The following is a 16,831-nucleotide window of genomic DNA, read 5'->3' on the forward strand; positions in this document are numbered from 1 at the left end:
GGGGGCGGGGCTCCCCGGCCTTGCTTCCCAGCGCGGAGAGGACGCGCTCCCGGCCTAAGACGCTGGGCGCTCCCGGAGGCCGGAGTGGGCGCGCCGGGGGCGGGTTCCTCCGGTCCGAGCCCCGCCTCCGGGGGCAGCGCGCGGCTCGGAGAGTGGTGGAGGGCGCGCCGGGCGGGGGGCGTGGCTGCGGCGCCCCGAGGGGGCGTCCTCCGGGCGGGGCGGGCTGTGGCCGCCCCCGCGGGCTCCGGTGCGTCAGGGCGCGTCAGGCGGGGCGGGGCAGGCCGAGCGCGGGCGGCGGCGGCGGCGCGCGCCGGGCCTCCTCCTCCTCCTCCTCCTCCTCCGCCTCCCGCACTCGAGCAGCCGCCGCCGGCCGGACGGGCGCCGCTCCCGCCGCCTCCTCTCTGCCCGCCGCGCCCCGCGCCCTTGCCCGGCATGTCGGCGGCCGTGGCGTGCGTGGATTACTTCGCTGCCGACGTGCTCATGGCCATCTCCTCGGGTGCCGTGGTGCACCGCGGGCGGCCCGGCCCCGAGGGCGCGGGCCCCGCCGCCGGCCTGGATGTGCTCGCGGCGCGCCGCGAGGCCGCCTCGCCGGGGACCCCGGGGCTGCCCCCGCCGCCCCCCACCGTCCCCGGCCCGGGCCCCGGCGCCGCCGCGGCGCCCCACCTGCTGGCCGCCAGCATCCTGGCCGACCTGCGCGGCGGGCCGGGAGCCGCCCCGGGGGGCGCCTCGCCCGCCTCCTCCTCCTCCGCCGCCTCGTCCCCGTCCTCGGGCCGCGCCCCCGGCGCCGCGCCCTCCGCCGCCGCCAAGAGCCACCGCTGTCCCTTCCCGGACTGCGCCAAAGCCTACTACAAGTCCTCGCACCTAAAGTCGCACCTGCGGACGCACACAGGTGAGCGCAGCAGCGATCCCGGCCCGGGCGGGGGTGGCCGCCCGAGCCCCCTCCCCCGCCGGGACCCCGAAACTGCGTGGCGCGTGGGGGGCGGGGAGGGGGGCGCGCCCGGGCCGCCGCCGCGCCGGCCGGCAGGGCGGGGCCTCGGTGGGTGGGGCGCGCGCGGGGGGCGTGGCGGCCACGCGGTCGGGCGGCGAGCGGATGGCCGCCCCGGCGGCCGTGGCCGGGGCTCCGGGGGCCCAGCGGGGTCCGCGGGCGGGAGCGAGACTCCTATGCAGACCACCTCTCCCCGTCTCTGCGCCTTGTTCCGTTTTTTTTTTTTTTTCTTTTGCGTTCTGGTCTGGGCGGTGGGCGCTGTGGTTGCAGCATCCGGCCCTGAGGTTCTGGGTCCTCCCCCTCCCCCAGCCTCAGTTTCCTTATCTGTGAAAATGGAGGAGGAACCGCGTCGCCGCCTCCAGGGTGGCCTCGCGGATTCTCCCCAGAGGTCGGCAGAGCTCCTGGCGCGGGGCCAGGATGGGGGAGCCCGGCACGTTTTCTCTGCGTTCTCTGTATTTTAACGAGGGGGAGGCGCGGCTGGGAGTGTGGGCCTGAGTCCAGGGCGGGGAGACTTTACAGGACCCCTCGAGGGACTCGGGTCCACGCTGCGTGTATTTCCCCGGCGTATTTGTTCACCCCTATCTGGCGGGTTGGTGCGCAGGGTTGGAGCGGGGAGCGCTCCGGCTACACCAACGCCCCTCCTAGCGCAGCCCCGGGGGCGGCCAGGGGAACCGGCAGCCGGGTGAGCCTGGCCATATTTTTTCACTCTGTCCCCTCCTTGGGTTCCACCTTCTGGACTGGAAGTTTGGATTGGATGACAGGGGACGGTCGGCCTTGATGGCCCTCCCGGGTTTGGGCGTTCGAGGTGCTTGTCCCTTCCGGGGAGGGTAGGGGACCGGGGGGAGGCTGTGGGGCTGCACCTGGGCTTGGTGTTCTGGCCCTGCTCCCAAGCAGAGGATCTCTACCCGATCTGAGTCTCGATTTTCTCATTTCGATCAAGAGTGCGATGCTCTCTGTATTTCACAGTCGTAGCGGGGGCCGCTTTGGGCGGCCGGACACTCCAGGGGGCTGGGTCCGTGGGCTCGGATTGGAGGGACGCGAGGAGCAGCCGCAGGGAAGCGGGCTGTCCAGGTGGTGGGGCTGAGCTGAGCAGGGGCCTCGAATGCCTGGTGGAAGAGCTGAGGGTCCATCCTTGGGGCGTGGGGAGCCGAGCTGGGACGCCTGAGGCTGGAGAGCAGGAGGGTGGGTGGGGGCGGTGGTGTGTTCTCTCTTTACACCCCTGGCTCAGTCCCTGTCCTGGTGCCCGGGGCCTGGAGGCTCTGCCCACCTGGAGACAGACAGGAACCGAGGGCATCAGGACGGGACTTGGGTGGGATCTGCATTTTCTGCGAGGAGCCACCATCCTCGGCGGAGGAGTCCGAGAATATTACATCTTTTGTCCGAGGGCAGTGGGGTCCGTGTGTCTCCGAGGGGAGGGACGTTTTGAGGTCTGTGAGGATAGCGAGGCAGCGGTGGGCAGGGGTCCAGGAATGCCCTGGCTCGCTGGGGATGAGTTTGCCGATCTGAAGAGAGGGGCTGAAGTGGGAGCCTGTTGACAAAGCGACCGCCACCTGTCTGCCCAGGTCATCCTTTCTATGCCAAACGGTGTGGCCTGAGAGCTCTATTTGGGTCTTCTGAGATTCTCGTTAAGTGGACGGGATGGCCACCTCGCACAGTGGCGAGGGGTGCTTCCTTAGGCTCCCGGGCCGTGGGGACAGTAGTCCCTCAGCCAGCAGGGAGGGTAGGGTGGGTTCAGAGTCCTGGGAAGGCAGTATTGCTGTCCCGGGGTCGCAGTGAGAAACAGTCGTGGGGGGTAGAGGCTGGCATCTCAGGTGGTGCAGATGTGCAGATGACGCACCACCGTCCACCCTGCTTGGTGGGGGAGGGCAGCATGCGTCTCCTGGCACTCTCCCTCACCCCTTGGGAGCCAGCCTGTGCCTGTCCCAAAGCCCCCTTTACAATCTTAGTTCGGGTACTGGGAGGGCAGTCCTGGGCCCAGGCACCTTGGGTTCGCTCTCCAAAGGGTTTAGGATACTTGGGGCTGTCCAGGCTCCTCTTCCAGGCCTCCCCAGGCCTGCCCAGGGGTCTGTGTAAACCGCCTGTCTTAGTGAGAGGTGCTTTGGTTTTTTCCAGCCCCCCTGGGGGAGGGAGAGGATGGCAGCTATTAAGCTGGTTTTCGGGGACAGGAAGGCCATGTGTTTTTTTGGGAGGGAGCCCCAATTCAGGGCCGTCCCTGAGTGGAGGTCGAGAGAGATCAGAGGAACCCCAGTCATGGCAGCGGCAGGGCTGCTCTGGGGGGCCATTGGGAAGGGGGTTCCAGCCCCATCCACCCCTGCCTGGGGTGCTTCTTCTCTGTAAAGGGAACACATTTTTACAGATAAGCCAACTGAGGCACACAGGCGGAGCCCCGCCTGCGCAAAGCACCGTGCTGCCAACATCTCGGCCAGGTTGGGCCCTGGGAGCCAGGCGGCCAGAGGAGCAGTGGGATTTTTTTTCATGGGGGCAGCAGGGGGCAGGCCGGCTCCTCCCGTCCCTTGGGTCTGGCCCACAGCCCCTCTCCCAGCTCGGCGGCTCTCTCTCTCCCCTGCGTGGGGCGGGGAAGGACTTTGGAAGCTGTGGGAGATGTTGACGCCGTTGCTATGGTTACGGAGAGTGAGAGAGCCAGCGAGTTGGGGCGGGGGCGGGAGGAGAGGCTGGCTGTCTGCTCCCTGCATCCCCAGAGGGGCCTCCCCACCCCCGGCGTCCCAGTGCCCAGCGCTTTGTCAGCCTGTGCCTCCGGAGGGTTTGCCCACGCCCTCCGCAGGAGCGGGGCTCAGACCTGCAAGGGGTCTGGTCATCTAGGGCTTCTCCCCCTCCGCACTTACTTACTGAGACATTTGGGGCCTGATGGTTTTCTGGGGTGGGGTCGTCCTGGGCACTGCAGGGTGCTGAGCAGCGTCCCCGCCTCCACCCACTCCATACCAGGAGCACCTCCCAGTCGTGACAACCACAAGTGTCCTCAGGTGTTGCAGGGGGCTGCAGGGTCCCCCCCCCGGCCGTTGTACCCCACTGTCTCTCTAAGTCCCGTTTATTTGCATCTGAGAGGGGTCTTGGTGTGCCCCCGCAGCAGGTCAGCGGCAAGCATCCCAGTCCCTGCGCCCCACGACTTAGGGAACTGTGTGTGTGTGGTGGGGGGTGGGGGAGCAACAGGGTTCCGAGTGATGGCGGAGAGCGCTTCCTGGAGGTGGCAGCCCGAGGCCCACCGGGCTGGGTGGGGCAGGGAATGGAAGAGAGAGGGCGTGCTGGTTCTCGGGCAGGAATTGGAGGTCGGGACTTGAGCTGGGGAGGAGGGGGCACCTCGCGAAGGTGAAGGTCTGCATTTAATCCCCAGGGTGGGGACGCTGGGGGCGGCAGCGAGGCAGGCTGGGCTTTGCAGAAGAAAATCCGTTTATGGAGAAGGGATTAGGATCAGAGAGGGGTGAGGAGGGCAGGGTGAGACGCGGGAGGGAGCGAGGTGTGCTGTCTGCAGATGGGCTGGAGGGAGACCCTCGAGACGAGGTCTGCAGCGCAGTGCTTGGGTGCCTCCTAGGGCCCCCGGAGGACAGGTGGGTGGGGAAACTGAGGCTCGAGAGGGAAGCAGCGATGTCCCACCCTGTATTCTCTCCTCCACCCCCAGGCAGAACTATGCGCTCCTGTAGGGTCGGGATGGCAGCGCTGGTGGGCAGAGCTTGGGAGAACTGGCAGCTTATCTGTGGAAGGCCAGGGAGGGGCAGTGCCAGGCCACGGGGTGGAGGGCAGGGGGCCAGGGACTGCCCTCCCGCACCCACCCTCTCTCCAGCCGGCAGAGTGCCGAGAGCAGCTGGAACTGCCTGCAGGTGCCCCAGCTGGCGGCTTGGGGCAGGGCTCCTCCAAGGTTGTGGGGGGTGATAACCAGCCCCCACCCAGGCTCTCTGATAAAAGCCCAGATCGGTGGGGAGGATGCAGATACCACCCGGGCGTGCTGGGGGGGCCGCCCTGGCTCAGGCCAGTTCTGGAACAGAGGTTCCAAGGGCACCAGGGCCCTTCAGGGAGTTGTCCCTCCCCACCACCCCCCAGCCCCAGCCCCCAGGTACTCAGAGTCTGTGGGAGGTCAGGAGGTCCCGGCCTGGGGTGGGCCTCCTTATATGCAGAAGGGGATGGTGACAGGTCGGTGGGGGCGGGGGGGACAGGGGTGTTGGACATGCCGAGCAACTTCATCCTCTAGGCCTGCATGCTCCCCTTGCACAGATACCCATTAAGCGCCTGCTGTATGCCAGGTCTGTGCTGGGCATGGCTGGGGACCCCGCTGTGAACAAGTGCCTGCCTTCAGCTTCCACTGGAGTTCGGGGCACATACATTACACCCACAAGACGCAAACGTTTTTAGACGCTTGGCACAAGGATAGAGAAGCTGACCGAGGACACGTGAGGGACGCCAGGCCACTGTGAGGAGCAGTACTGCTCAGAGGAGCTCCGGGCAGGATGGGGTTTGACCCTGGGCCAGCGCGGAGCTCTGGAGAGCCAAGCAGAGTCTGGGTGGCCCAGGAGCTGCCGGACTGCTGCACTAGTCCGGGCGTGAGCTGGGAGGGGCAGGGTGGGGTCTGGATGATCCCGAAGGCGATGGGATTTGGGTGGCGGGTGGCACGTGGGGAGGGGAGGGATTGAGGGGGGGGCGGGGTATGGCTGCCTGAGTATTTGGCGGGAACAGCAGAGGGCTTGGAAAGGGGAAGTCTGCTGGAGGAGTGGGGATGGGGGAGGCAGGAAGCTTTGGCTGTGGGAAGACAGGGGGAGCTGGCGGTGGAGTGGGTGTGGGGGTTGCCATGGCCCAGATGGTATTCAAGACCCCACTTCCTAGGCTGGTGGGACCTCACCACCCATGTTCCCCGCCTTCTGCAGCGTCTCCCAGAAGCAGCTCCCTCTAGGTTCTGTGGAACCGGCTCAGGGGTCACCTTCAGGAGCCCCCGCCCCTCCCTGGCCTCCCCTCCCCCAGCCCCAGCCTCTCCTGGCTCTTTGCAGCTGGGGCTGAGCTTCCCCACCTGCGCCCTCCCCTGCAGAGCCGACCCCACCTGTTAGGTGGACCTGAGGGCCCTGGCAGGCGGCCGGCCGCAGCTCCCCTCCCCACCTCACGCCCCCAGACAAGCTCAGGAGGTGAGGCTTCCCGGTGGGGACCTGGGCCCAGGGAGCAGACCCGTCTCCAGGCGCCGCCTCTGCCGGCTCAGGGGGGCCAGGCCAGGTTTCCAGGACTTCCTGGCCTCCATTTTTCTGAGCCTGCCGGTTTCCGAGGCTGTCCCGAGTTCACCCGGGCCCAGCCTGAGTCAGAGGGTCAAGTCCACCGTGGCCCCGCCCACACTGCCCTCCCGCGTTGTCCCCACCCACCGCATGCACCGGCGCCGCTTCCCAGACAGGTAGCGCGGAGCAGCCGGGTGGCTGTGCCGCTGGGGGTCCGGCCGGCTGGGAGCCAGCGCACGCCGGGCCCCCAAAGGTTCACCCCACCCTCCTCCCTGCCAGCGGATTGTGTGAGAGGGTGGCAGGGCCTGGCATTTCGCAGATGCTCTTCGCCCAGCGCGGCGGGGGCGGGTAGCCCGCGCACCCCCTACCCCGCCACCCACGTGCGCACGTGTGCGCCCCAGCCTCCGAGCACGCGGGGCTGGCAGGAGCTCAGGCCGGCTAGGCGACCCTGGCCCGGGCCCCCTGGCCCCGGCGGGAGCGGGACCACGTGAGTGGGGCCGGCTGGGGCTGCGGATGTCCCCGCCGCCGCCGAGCTACGTGCGGCAGCTGTGTTCCCAGCGGCTGCGCGCGCCCTGCCCCGCGCGCCCCCCTGGCAACCTGCTCCTCGCAAAGTGGAACTGAGGGAGAGGGGGCGGGGACCAGCCCCGCCGCCCCGAAAGGGGAAGTGAACTAACTGACTGCCGGGCACCCAGCCGTGGGATGTGCCGCCTTCCCTCCTGTCGCTTCCCCGCCTGTGCCTTGCAAGATGGCGACACGGCGGTGTGGCCCCTGGAGGGGCGCGTGCCCCCGTCCCGTGGTCTGCCTTAGCCGCGCTCTCACAGCCAGACCCCCTTCCCAGACTGAGGCCTTGGGAGCTGGCAGGGCCCAGTGGGGTTGAGGTGGGCGTGGGGTCCTTCCCAGGACTGCTCTGCGCCTCTTGTTTGGTCTAGATGGCCCCCTGCGGGGGGACCCCCGACCCTAGCTGCTGCTGTCTGTATCCTGGGTTGCTTGGGGGTGGTTTGGGGTGTGGAGCAGGCAGCCCCAGGGATTTGGGGCCACTGCTGGTCTTGGGGACAGTTGCTCTCTTCTCCAGCTTCCTGGATTCACCACCTCTTGGGGGTAGGGGCTGCTGGTCTGAGGGTGTCAGGGTGTGGCAGGAAGGAGGGATGGGATGGGGAGAAAGGAAGCTTTTTTCTTCCAGCCCTTCCTGGGTCACAGGTGATCGCTGGTGCCCCTCAGTGAGCGGACCCCTCACCCTCCTGTCCCCATCCTCAGCTGGGCTCCCCAGGGCAGCCCCTGATCTTCTTAGAGCAGATATGTCACCGGGTCACCCTGAGCATGGCCATGTCCCTCTTACTGGCGCTGGTCACCTCGGGACCCCCTCACCATGGTCCCTGTTTTGGGTTTTTTTTGGGGGCTGGGGGGGCTGCGGGTTTTTTTTTTTTTTTTTTTTTTAGGAGGAGTTTTGCTCTTGTGGCCCAGGCTGGAGTGTGGTGGTGCAATCTTGGCTCACTGCCACTGGCACCTCCCGGGTCCAAGCGATTCTCTTGCCTCAGCCTCCTGAGTATCTGTGATTAGAAGCATGTGCCACCATGCTCGGTTAATTTTGTATTTTTAGTAGAGACGGGGTTTCTTCATGTTGGTCAGGCTGGTCTCGAACTCCTGACCTCAGCTGATCCAGCCACCTCGGCCTCCCAAAGTGCTGGGATTACAGGTGTGAGCCACCAAGTTCGGCCTGGTTGCAGTTCTCCACTGACAGTGGGAGTGCTCCCAGGGCCTGAGCAGTGGCCAGTGCCAGTGTGGGCTGCCCAGTGTGTGACCCAGTGGGTGACCACCCTCCTGGCTGCCCTGGTCCTGCTGTGGCTCCCCTGAGGATAGGCCTTGGGGCTACCCAGGGGAGTTGGTTCTGACGTCTCCCTTGGTACTCAGGGCTCCAGCCAGTGCCAAGAGGGGCTCGAGCAGTCTCCATCCACACAGACCACCCTGCAAAACCCTGGAATGTTGGGGCGTCAGCCTCCAGGGATGCCAGGGTCCCAGGGACCTGCTCAAAAGGGTACAGGCTTCAGGGGTGCCAGGCCCTTTGTCCTGCTCTGGGGCCTGGGTGGACTGACCTGTCCTTCCCCGGTCATTGGAGACCCCTGTCTGCCGGGGAGACGCTGACATCATGGATGTCACACGCTGTGGGCGTCAGGCTCGGCTAAAAGGGGTTGGGGTGGCACAGTTCTGGAGCAGAGACCCACACGGGGTGGAGGCACACGGGCAGGCCGGGATGGCGACGGCAGGTTGGGGGCAGGATGGGCGAGGCCCGGCCTTGGCGGTGGGAGGGGACTGTGGAGGAAGTGGCCGGGTGGTGGCCCGCCCCTGCCCAGCGCCATCTGTCCTGTGGGGCGGGCGAGTGCAGCCTGCTGGGCCCCGCCCCTTCCCGGGGGGCCCCGCCCCTCCCCCTCCCATCCCTGTGGGTTACCCTGCCTGCCTTGGCCTTCCCTCTGACCCCACCCGGAGAGCCGGGGCCAAGACCGGCCGTGCGTGCGGGTTTCTCCACGTCCCCCTGCTCGCGGAGGGGCCAGGAGAGTTAGGCAAGCTGCGTGGTGGTGCCCCCCCTTAACCCAGTCTTTGCACCCCAGATGTCATTTGGAAAAGGGGGATAGTGGTTGGGGTCATGCACACACAGAGGCCCCTGAATGTCCCTCAGGAGGGGGAGGGCCAGCCTGACCCCTGCGCTGCTGCAAAAACGGCCTTCGTCCTGAGCCTGGCTGTGCCTAGGACAGACCCAGGGAGGGCCTCGCTCATCCCTGCCACGTCCTGCCTGGGGCCAGAGGCTGGCGGGCCTGGGGGCTTCAGCCTTGGGGGTCTGTAAGTTTTCCTTACGGCTAGCAGATTCTGGGTTCTAAGAGCTCGTAGGAAATGAGAGGGTGGCTCATTGGGGTCTCGTGTGGGGCCACTGGAGGGTGGGTAGGCGTCGTGCGCTCTGTACTTTTCCATGTTTTAAATTGACACCCAGCACTCAGCCTCTAGGGACAAATGCCCACCACCCTTTGGGATCTGCTGGAATGTGTGCACCCCCCCCCACCCCCTACACTGACCGCTGTCTGTCTCTGCTTCTCTGTTCAGGGGAACGCCCTTTTGCTTGCGACTGGCAGGGCTGCGACAAGAAGTTTGCCCGCTCCGACGAGCTGGCCCGCCACCACCGGACGCACACCGGCGAGAAGCGCTTCTCCTGCCCCCTGTGTTCCAAGCGCTTCACTCGCAGCGACCACCTGGCCAAGCACGCCCGCCGCCACCCCGGCTTCCACCCGGACCTGCTCCGGCGCCCGGGTGCCCGCAGCACCTCGCCCAGCGACTCGCTGCCCTGCAGCCTGGCCGGGAGCCCCGCGCCCAGCCCCGCGCCCAGCCCTGCCCCCGCTGGCCTGTAGGGCCCTCGGCCAGCCCACCCTGACCGCCAGGATGCTTCTGCCGTCCAGGGGTATGGTGAGGACCCACAGAGAGCCCTGGTCCCTTCCAGCTGGGGTCAAACCCTGAAGATGCCCCTGCCCCCTCCAGAGAGCGAGGAGGGGCCTGAGACTGGACCTGGGGCTGCCTGACTTCAGAGGTGGCCTTCAGGACGGGTGACCGGGGCTTGTGTCTGTAAATAGCCATGATACTAACTTTCTTCCCATCTGTGCACTGGGTCCCCGGGGGCAGCCAGGAGGTCCTCCCCTCTCCTCTCCACCGCCCCTTGCTGCCCCCCTCCCGGGGCGGGGTTTGGGGGTAGAGTGGGCTTCTGGGAGCTGGCCCAGGGAAGGCACCCCTGCCCTGTCCCTGCAGGTTGGGATGAAGTGTGCAGACAGCCATACAGGAGCCAGGGGTTGACACAGCCCCTGCCTCTCCCCACCCCACCCCACCCTACCGAAAGCCATGGGAGTAGTTCAGGGAAACAGGGGTGCTGCCCGGCCGCTCCCCACTCGGGTACTCTATCTCAGGTGTCCACGGGTTCTGCCCACGGTAGGGGCTGCCCGGCCCCCCAGACCTCGGGGGTAGAGCTGGGATTGGGAGGCGTTAGGATGCCCAGAGGGGCTCCAGGTCTTGCTTCTGAGATCTGGGATGCGGGGTAGGGGGACTCTGGGTTCTTCCAAAGAACATTTGACTCACTAGGGGAGGGAGGCGGACATCGGGGTCCGGAGGGAATGCCAGTTATTTATTTTCCCTCTCTCCTTGGGGTTGGGGCCCCGGCTCCCCTGTCTGGGTGGGTGGGTGGGTGTTAGGCTGCAGGGGAGGCTGGCACCGGGCCTGGCCCTCCTGTCCCTGCCGCCAGCTTTGGGCTTTGCAGCATGATGTGACAATCAATTGTCCTTTTCCGAGGCCTGCAGCGTTGGGCCGCACTGCCCTCCCTGGCCTGCAGGTGGGGCTGTAGAGCCCATGCCCGCCGGGGTTGCCCTCCTGGGCTTGGCCCCGCTCCCCCGACGTCCCCTCCCTCTCCTGGGTGCCTGGAAGAGGTGGGCCCTGGCCCGTGGTCGAGGTCTTCCTCGTGGACTGGAAGCAGAGGGCTGGCTGTGCAGCCCCCTGGGGTAGCTCGTTTTTTTTTGCACCGGGTAGAATATTTTTTCAGGCACGGATTTCTTTCTTCTGGGCCCCCGTGGGTGGTCCGGCATCCTCAGGGGGTGTGAGTGGGTGGGGGGGGTCTCTGAGCTGAACTTCGGTGGGGTGGGGACTTGTCCCTCGGGGGCCACCTTCATGTCCTTGCCAGGGGTCGTCCTGCTGTGGCCTGGGTTGCATTTCCTCTTAGGGGGTATTGACGACTCCAGCCTGGAATGAGAAGGGTCCCAGGTTTCATGTCCGAGACCCAGAAAGGCGGAATCCCCCAAATCGGCTGTGGGAAGTTTTTGGTTCCCCCTTTTGTTCCAGGACCTTCCTGCCTCTCGCTGGGGGACAGGGGGCCTTTGGGTGGCACTGGTGTGCACTGGGACCCAGCCCCGGCCTGGCAGGATCCAGGGATGGGGGCCTGGGGGCCTGGGGGGGAGGGAAGCGGGGACGCTCTTCTGGAGCTCTCCACGGCCTCGGTCCCTGGCCTCAAACCCTCCTCCGGCAGCGTTAGTGAGATGCCTTAGTCTGTGGGGGCGGGTGGGGGACTGGGGCCCCATTTTCCTTTGTGTGTCTTGGTGGGCCCCGCCCTGGCAGGGGCCTGTCTGCAGCAGGGTCGGGTAGGGCTGTGAGTTCCAGAACTCTGTTCCCAGGGCCCTCTCCAGTGTCCAGGGGCCTGGAGACACCTGTGTCCACTCCTCCACGCCCCCAGGAGCCACTGGGACCTGGTTCCTGCCTTTGCGGGGGAGGTGGCTTCAAGGGACGTGTGCTTTCTGTGGGTGGCGCCCCTCCTCCGCCCTGCCTGGGCTCATCCTTGTATTTAATTAATTAAACAAGCCCTTTTTTAAACCTTACTCCAGAGTGTGTGTGTGTGTGTGTGTGTGTGTGTGTGTGTGTGTGTGTGGTCGTGGTCTGTCTCCCAGGCAGCCCCCAGCGTGTGAGCATGCTCTTAACCCCTCTGTCTCACCCACCAGTGTGGCCCCAAGTTCGTCCACCTCGTGGGGAAACTGAGGCAGCGGACCAGTGAAGGGGGTCTTGGTCAGGCCCCTCTGGCCAAGACACAAAATACGCCCCCCCCAGCCCTAAGCCCCGGGGAGAGGGCTGCCTGCAGCTGAGCGCGCTGCGCCCGCCCGGTGTCACCCACGCCTGGCGCAGCTGCGCCCCCTGCCCGGCTTCCCGCCCGCCCCGTTGCCTGGCAACCGAGACACGGTGACACGGCGCCCGGGGGCGTCAGCCGCCCGCCCCTTCCGGCGCCGCGGTGGATGGGGGAGCCCGCGCCCCCGGGGCTGCTCGCCGGCTCGGGACAGGCTCCCCCACGGGGGGTCCCCCGGCTGCCCTCCAGGCTCCAATGCTCCGCAGTGAGCGTCTGCTGCGTACCAGCTCCCCCAGTGGGAATTGGGAAGAGGGGGCGGTGACAGCTTGGAAGCCCTCCCCAGGAAAAACCACTGTTCACTCCAGAGCTCCCCAGAGCCTGGAGGCCGGCGGGGCTGGGGTGGGGCAGGGCCGGCCCCTCCGCACAGCTGCGGAGCTCTGGGCTGCGCCTGCTGCCCGCCTCTGGGATGGCACGGCCCTTACGCCCGGCCCCTCCCAGACCTGGGTGCTGGGTTCCCGCCTTAACTCGAGGGCAGCCTCCCTCGGGCACCCCCGATGCTGCCCCACCCACCCTCCCATTCCACCAGACGCCCCACACATGTCACCCTGTGGACTCGCATGTCCCTCCTGCTCTTGCCTGCTTCTCTGCCCCTCTGGGGCAAAATGTCCGGAATGTGGGGTCTACACTCGCCTCGCTCCTCGATCTCTGACGGACATACTCGCATTGGGCTTTTATTTTTGTATTTATTTATTTATTTATTTTTGAGACGGAGTTTCGCTCTTGTTACCCAGGCTGGAGTGCAATGGCGTGATCTCGGCTCACCGCCGCCTCCCAGGTTCAAGCGATTCTCCTGCCTCAGCCTCACGAGTAGCTGGGATTACAGGCTCCCGCCACCAGGCCGTGCTAATTTTGTATTTTTAGTAGAGATGGGATTTTTCCGTGTTGGTCAGGCTGGCCTCGAACTCCCAACCTCAGATGGTCTGCCTGCCTTGGCCTCCCAAAGTGTTGGGATTACAGGCGTGAGCCACCTCGTCAGGCTGCACTGGGCTTTTAAATTACACCCTGCCACCCACCCCCAACACACACGTGCCCGGAAACGGCACCAGCCTCTCGGTGCCTTTGGGACCCTGACCCTCCTGGGTGTCGCTCCCACCCCCCCAGGTTGCCCTTGCTGCACCCCCTCCTCAGTCAGGACAGCCCCATCCTCTCAGGTGCTCAGGCCAAGCTCCCTGGGGGGTCTCACCACCCACACCTGGTCCATCTGAAACCTCCCTGGGGTCTACCTTCAAAATACATCCGGAATCCGGCCGCCTTTCCCAGCTTTAAAATCCTTCACCTGGCCCACTCTCATGGCGAGCCCCCTGAATCAATGCAATCACCCTTGCGCCCTGGCGTCCTGGTGCCCTCACCGTCTGTCCTCCCGACAGCCACCAGAGGGCGTCGGTGAGCACCTGGGGCAAGTCTGGCTCCTCCTCTCCCAGCAACCCTCCATGGCTCCCACCGCCCTCGAAGGCAAAGCCCAAGCCCTCCCTGAGGCCCACAGGGCTCTGCACGACCTGCCCCATCCTCTCCCTGCCCTTCCCTCCTCCCTCTGTTCCTCCCTACTCTGCTCCAGCCACACTAGCCTCCTGTTGATTCAACACGCCAGGCGCAGTCCTGCCCCAGGGCCTTTGTGGGGGCTGTGCCCTCTGCCTGGAGACCCGCTTGGCCCCCTCAAAAAATCATCTTTCTTTTTTTTTTGGGGGGGACAGAGTTTCGCTCTTGTTACCCAGGCTGGAGTGCAATGGCGCGATCTCGGCTCACCGCAACCTCCGCCTCCTGGGTTCAGGCAATTCTCCTGCCTCAGCCTCCTGAGTCGCTGGGATTACAGGCACACGCCACCATGCCCAGCTAATTTTTTGTATTTTTAGTAGAGACGGGGTTTCACCATGTTGACCAGGATGGTCTCGATCTCTTGACCTCGTGATCCACCCGCCTCGGCCTCCCAAAGTGCTGGGATTACAGGCTTGAGCCACCGCGCCCGGCTATCTTTCTTTTTTGAAGACACAGTCTCACTCTGTCATCTAGGCTAGAGTGCAGTAGCGCAATCTCTGCTCACTGCAACGTCTGCCTCCCAGGTTCAAAGGGTTCTCCTGCCTCAGCCTTCCCAGTAGCTAGGATTACAGGCACGTGCCACCGCGCCTAATTTTTGTATTTTTAGTAGAGGCAGGGGTTTCACCGTGTTGGCCAGCCCCTGATCTCGAACTCCTGAACTCAAATGATCTGCCCACCTCAGCCTCCCAAAGTGCTGGGACTCCAGATGTGAGCCACTGTGCCCGGCCCCTAATTTTCTTTAAAACTGCACAAATCGTGGCCGGGCGCGGTGGCTCAAGCCTGTAATCCCAGCACTTTGGGAGGCCGAGGCGGGTGGATCACGAGGTCAAGAGATCGAGACCATCCTGGTCAACATGGTGAAACCCCGTCTCTACTAAAAATACAAAAAATTAGCTGGGCATGGTGGCGTGTGCCTGTAATCCCAGCTACTCAGGAGGCTGAGGCAGGAGAATTGCCTGAACCCAGGAGGCGGAGGTGGTGGTGAGCCGAGATCGCGCCATTGCACTCCAGCCTGGGTAACAAGAGCGAAACTCCGTCTCCCCCAAAAAAAAAAGAAAAAAAAAAACTGCACAAATCCCGCCTTTCCCGTAGAACCACCCAGACCAGACCCGTCCTTTCCTCAGCCCAGGGTCTTCTGTTTCTCTTCCTAAAGCACTTTCCCCCTCACTTCAGGCCGTCTTATTCTTGCTTTCACTGTCTCCCTCCCTGTCGACACCACCACATCCACCAGGGTAGGGTTCTTCCCTCTCTTGGAATGTTTCTGGCGTTGGTTGGCACACAGCAGGCGCTCAGTAAGTATTTGCTGAATGAATGAACAAGACCAACTGGCATGGATGGAGCAGTCACATAAATGAGACTTCATTTCCCGTGCATGGCAGGAGCCATGCCAAGGAATCTACCCCTCCACCGCTGGTGATGGGACAGCTCTGAGATGACATCACATCCTCCAAAGAGTCGTCCATGACCCATCCCAACCCACGTCCCCCCTTCACTGCACCCTGTCATTTATTTATAATTGTTGTAAAATCACACACACGTGACATAAAATTTGCCATCCTGACCATTTTATGATGATGATGATGATTTTTTGAGACAGAGTCTCTCTGTCACCCAGGCTGGAGAGCAATGGTGCAATCTCGGCTCACTGCAACCTTCGCTTCCCAGGTTCAAGCGATTCTCCTGTCTTGGCCTCCCGAGTAGTTGGGACTACAGGTGCCCGCCACCACGCCCAGATAATTTTTTTTTTTTGAGACAGAGTTTCGCTCTTGTTACCCAGGCTGGAGTGCAATGGCGCCATCTCGGCTCACCGCAACCTCCACCTCCTGGGTTCAGGCAATTCTCCTGCCTCAGCCTCCTGAGTAGCTGGGATTACAGGCACGAGCCACCATGCCCAGCTGATTTTTTGTAGTTTTAGTTGAGACGGGGTTTCACCCTGTTGGCCAGGCTGGCCTTGAACTCCTGGACTGAAGCGATCCACCCGCCTCGGCCTCCCAAAGTGCTGGGATTACAAATGTGAGCCACCACGTCCAGCCTAAGACCTTGTTTTCTATTCTTTTTGGGTGTATACTCAGGAATAGAGTTGCTCATATGGTAACTGTTTAACTTTTTCCATCTACACACAAAATACAAAAAGTTAGCCAGGCATGATGGTGCATTTCTGTGGTTCCAGCTACTTGGGGGTTGCTGAGGTGGGAGAATCACCCGAGCTCGGGAAGTGGAGGCTGCAGTGAGCCGTGATCGCACCACTGCACTCCAGCCTGGGTGACAGAGCAAGACCCTGTCTCTTTTTTTTTGTTGATAATTTTTTTTTTTTGAGAGAGAGGGTTGCTCCTGTTTCCCAGGCTGGAGTGCAATGGCGCCATCTCGGCTCACCGCAACCTCCACCTCCTGGGTTCAGGCAATTCTCCTGCCTCAGCCTCCTGAGTAGCTGGGATTACAGGCACGCACCACCATGCCCAGCTGATTTTTTGTATTTTTAGTAGAGACGGGGTTTCACCATGTTGACCAGGATGGTCTCGATCTCTTGACCTCGTGATCCACCCGCCTCGGCCTCCCAAAGTGCTGGGATTACAGGCTTGAGCCACCGCGCCCGGCCTGACCCTGTCTCTTAAACTAACATTTTTTCTTCTGTTTTCCATAGCAGTCGCACTATTTTACAATCCCACCAAAATGCACCAGATTAAACTTCCCATGAAGACGTGGGCCTACCCCACGAGACTACAGGCTTGCCCATCCCAGCCTTGCTCCCCGTTTGTCTGTTAAAACGCACCATCTAGACAGTGCACGGCTTGGTATACAGTAGGTGCTCAATATTTGTTGAACAAATGAGTGAATGTGGACCTGGTCATTAGGCTGATGACAAGGGTCCAGGTGGGGGAGATTAAGGCGTTTCCTGGGAGCTAGCTGTATACCAGGGCGAGGGGAGGGTTTTTTTTTTTTTTTCTTTTTTTTTTTTTTTTGAGGAGAACAAATGATTGGTTATTGTTAAGTTTGGGGATTGGTTAACGGAGTAATTCACCCGTGGGTTTCACCTGGTCCAGGTTTAAGGCCAGCTCCCCGCAGAACTCTCCTCGTCCAGCAGAGGGCGCTTTACACTAATATACTAACGAATGGAAATGATATGCAAATGAGCCATAGCGGGCCTCGAGGGGCTTTTTTTGGTCAGGCGCGCCGTAGACAGCCATGGCGCCGCGGGGCCCTGGGGCTCAAGATGGCGCCGCTACAGCCGCGGAGGCCCGGGCGGCGGCGCTGGCGAGGCTTCCGGAGACCGCAGGCAGGGCAGCCCTCGCCCTCCTTACTTCCTCCCGCGGCCGTCTGTCCCGGTCCAGGGGTCCGCCAGCCGCTTCGGTCCCACGGGAGCACGCGTTTCTGAGCAGGCGCGCTGCGGGCAACCCCTCCCGAGGTCCCTTGCGGCAGCGT

The 16,831-nt window shown here is 63.8% G+C and overlaps 1 protein-coding gene across 1 annotated transcript; it reads left to right on the top strand.

The window, feature by feature from the left end:
• Positions 1–306: 306 nt before the first annotated feature.
• On the top strand, positions 307–11,577 carry KLF16 (Kruppel like factor 16). Its single transcript, XM_032252379.1, has 2 exons — positions 307–889; positions 9,280–11,577. The coding sequence occupies exons 1-2, from the start codon at positions 433–435 to the stop codon at positions 9,579–9,581; spliced, it is 759 nt and encodes a 252-aa protein (XP_032108270.1). The 5' UTR covers positions 307–432; the 3' UTR covers positions 9,582–11,577.
• Positions 11,578–16,831: the final 5,254 nt, after the last annotated feature.

The sequence above is a fragment of the Sapajus apella genome, unplaced genomic scaffold (genome assembly GCF_009761245.1).
Source record: "Sapajus apella isolate SASKATOON/1434 unplaced genomic scaffold, GSC_monkey_1.0 scaffold77, whole genome shotgun sequence".
Classification (NCBI taxonomy): domain Eukaryota; kingdom Metazoa; phylum Chordata; class Mammalia; order Primates; family Cebidae; genus Sapajus; species Sapajus apella.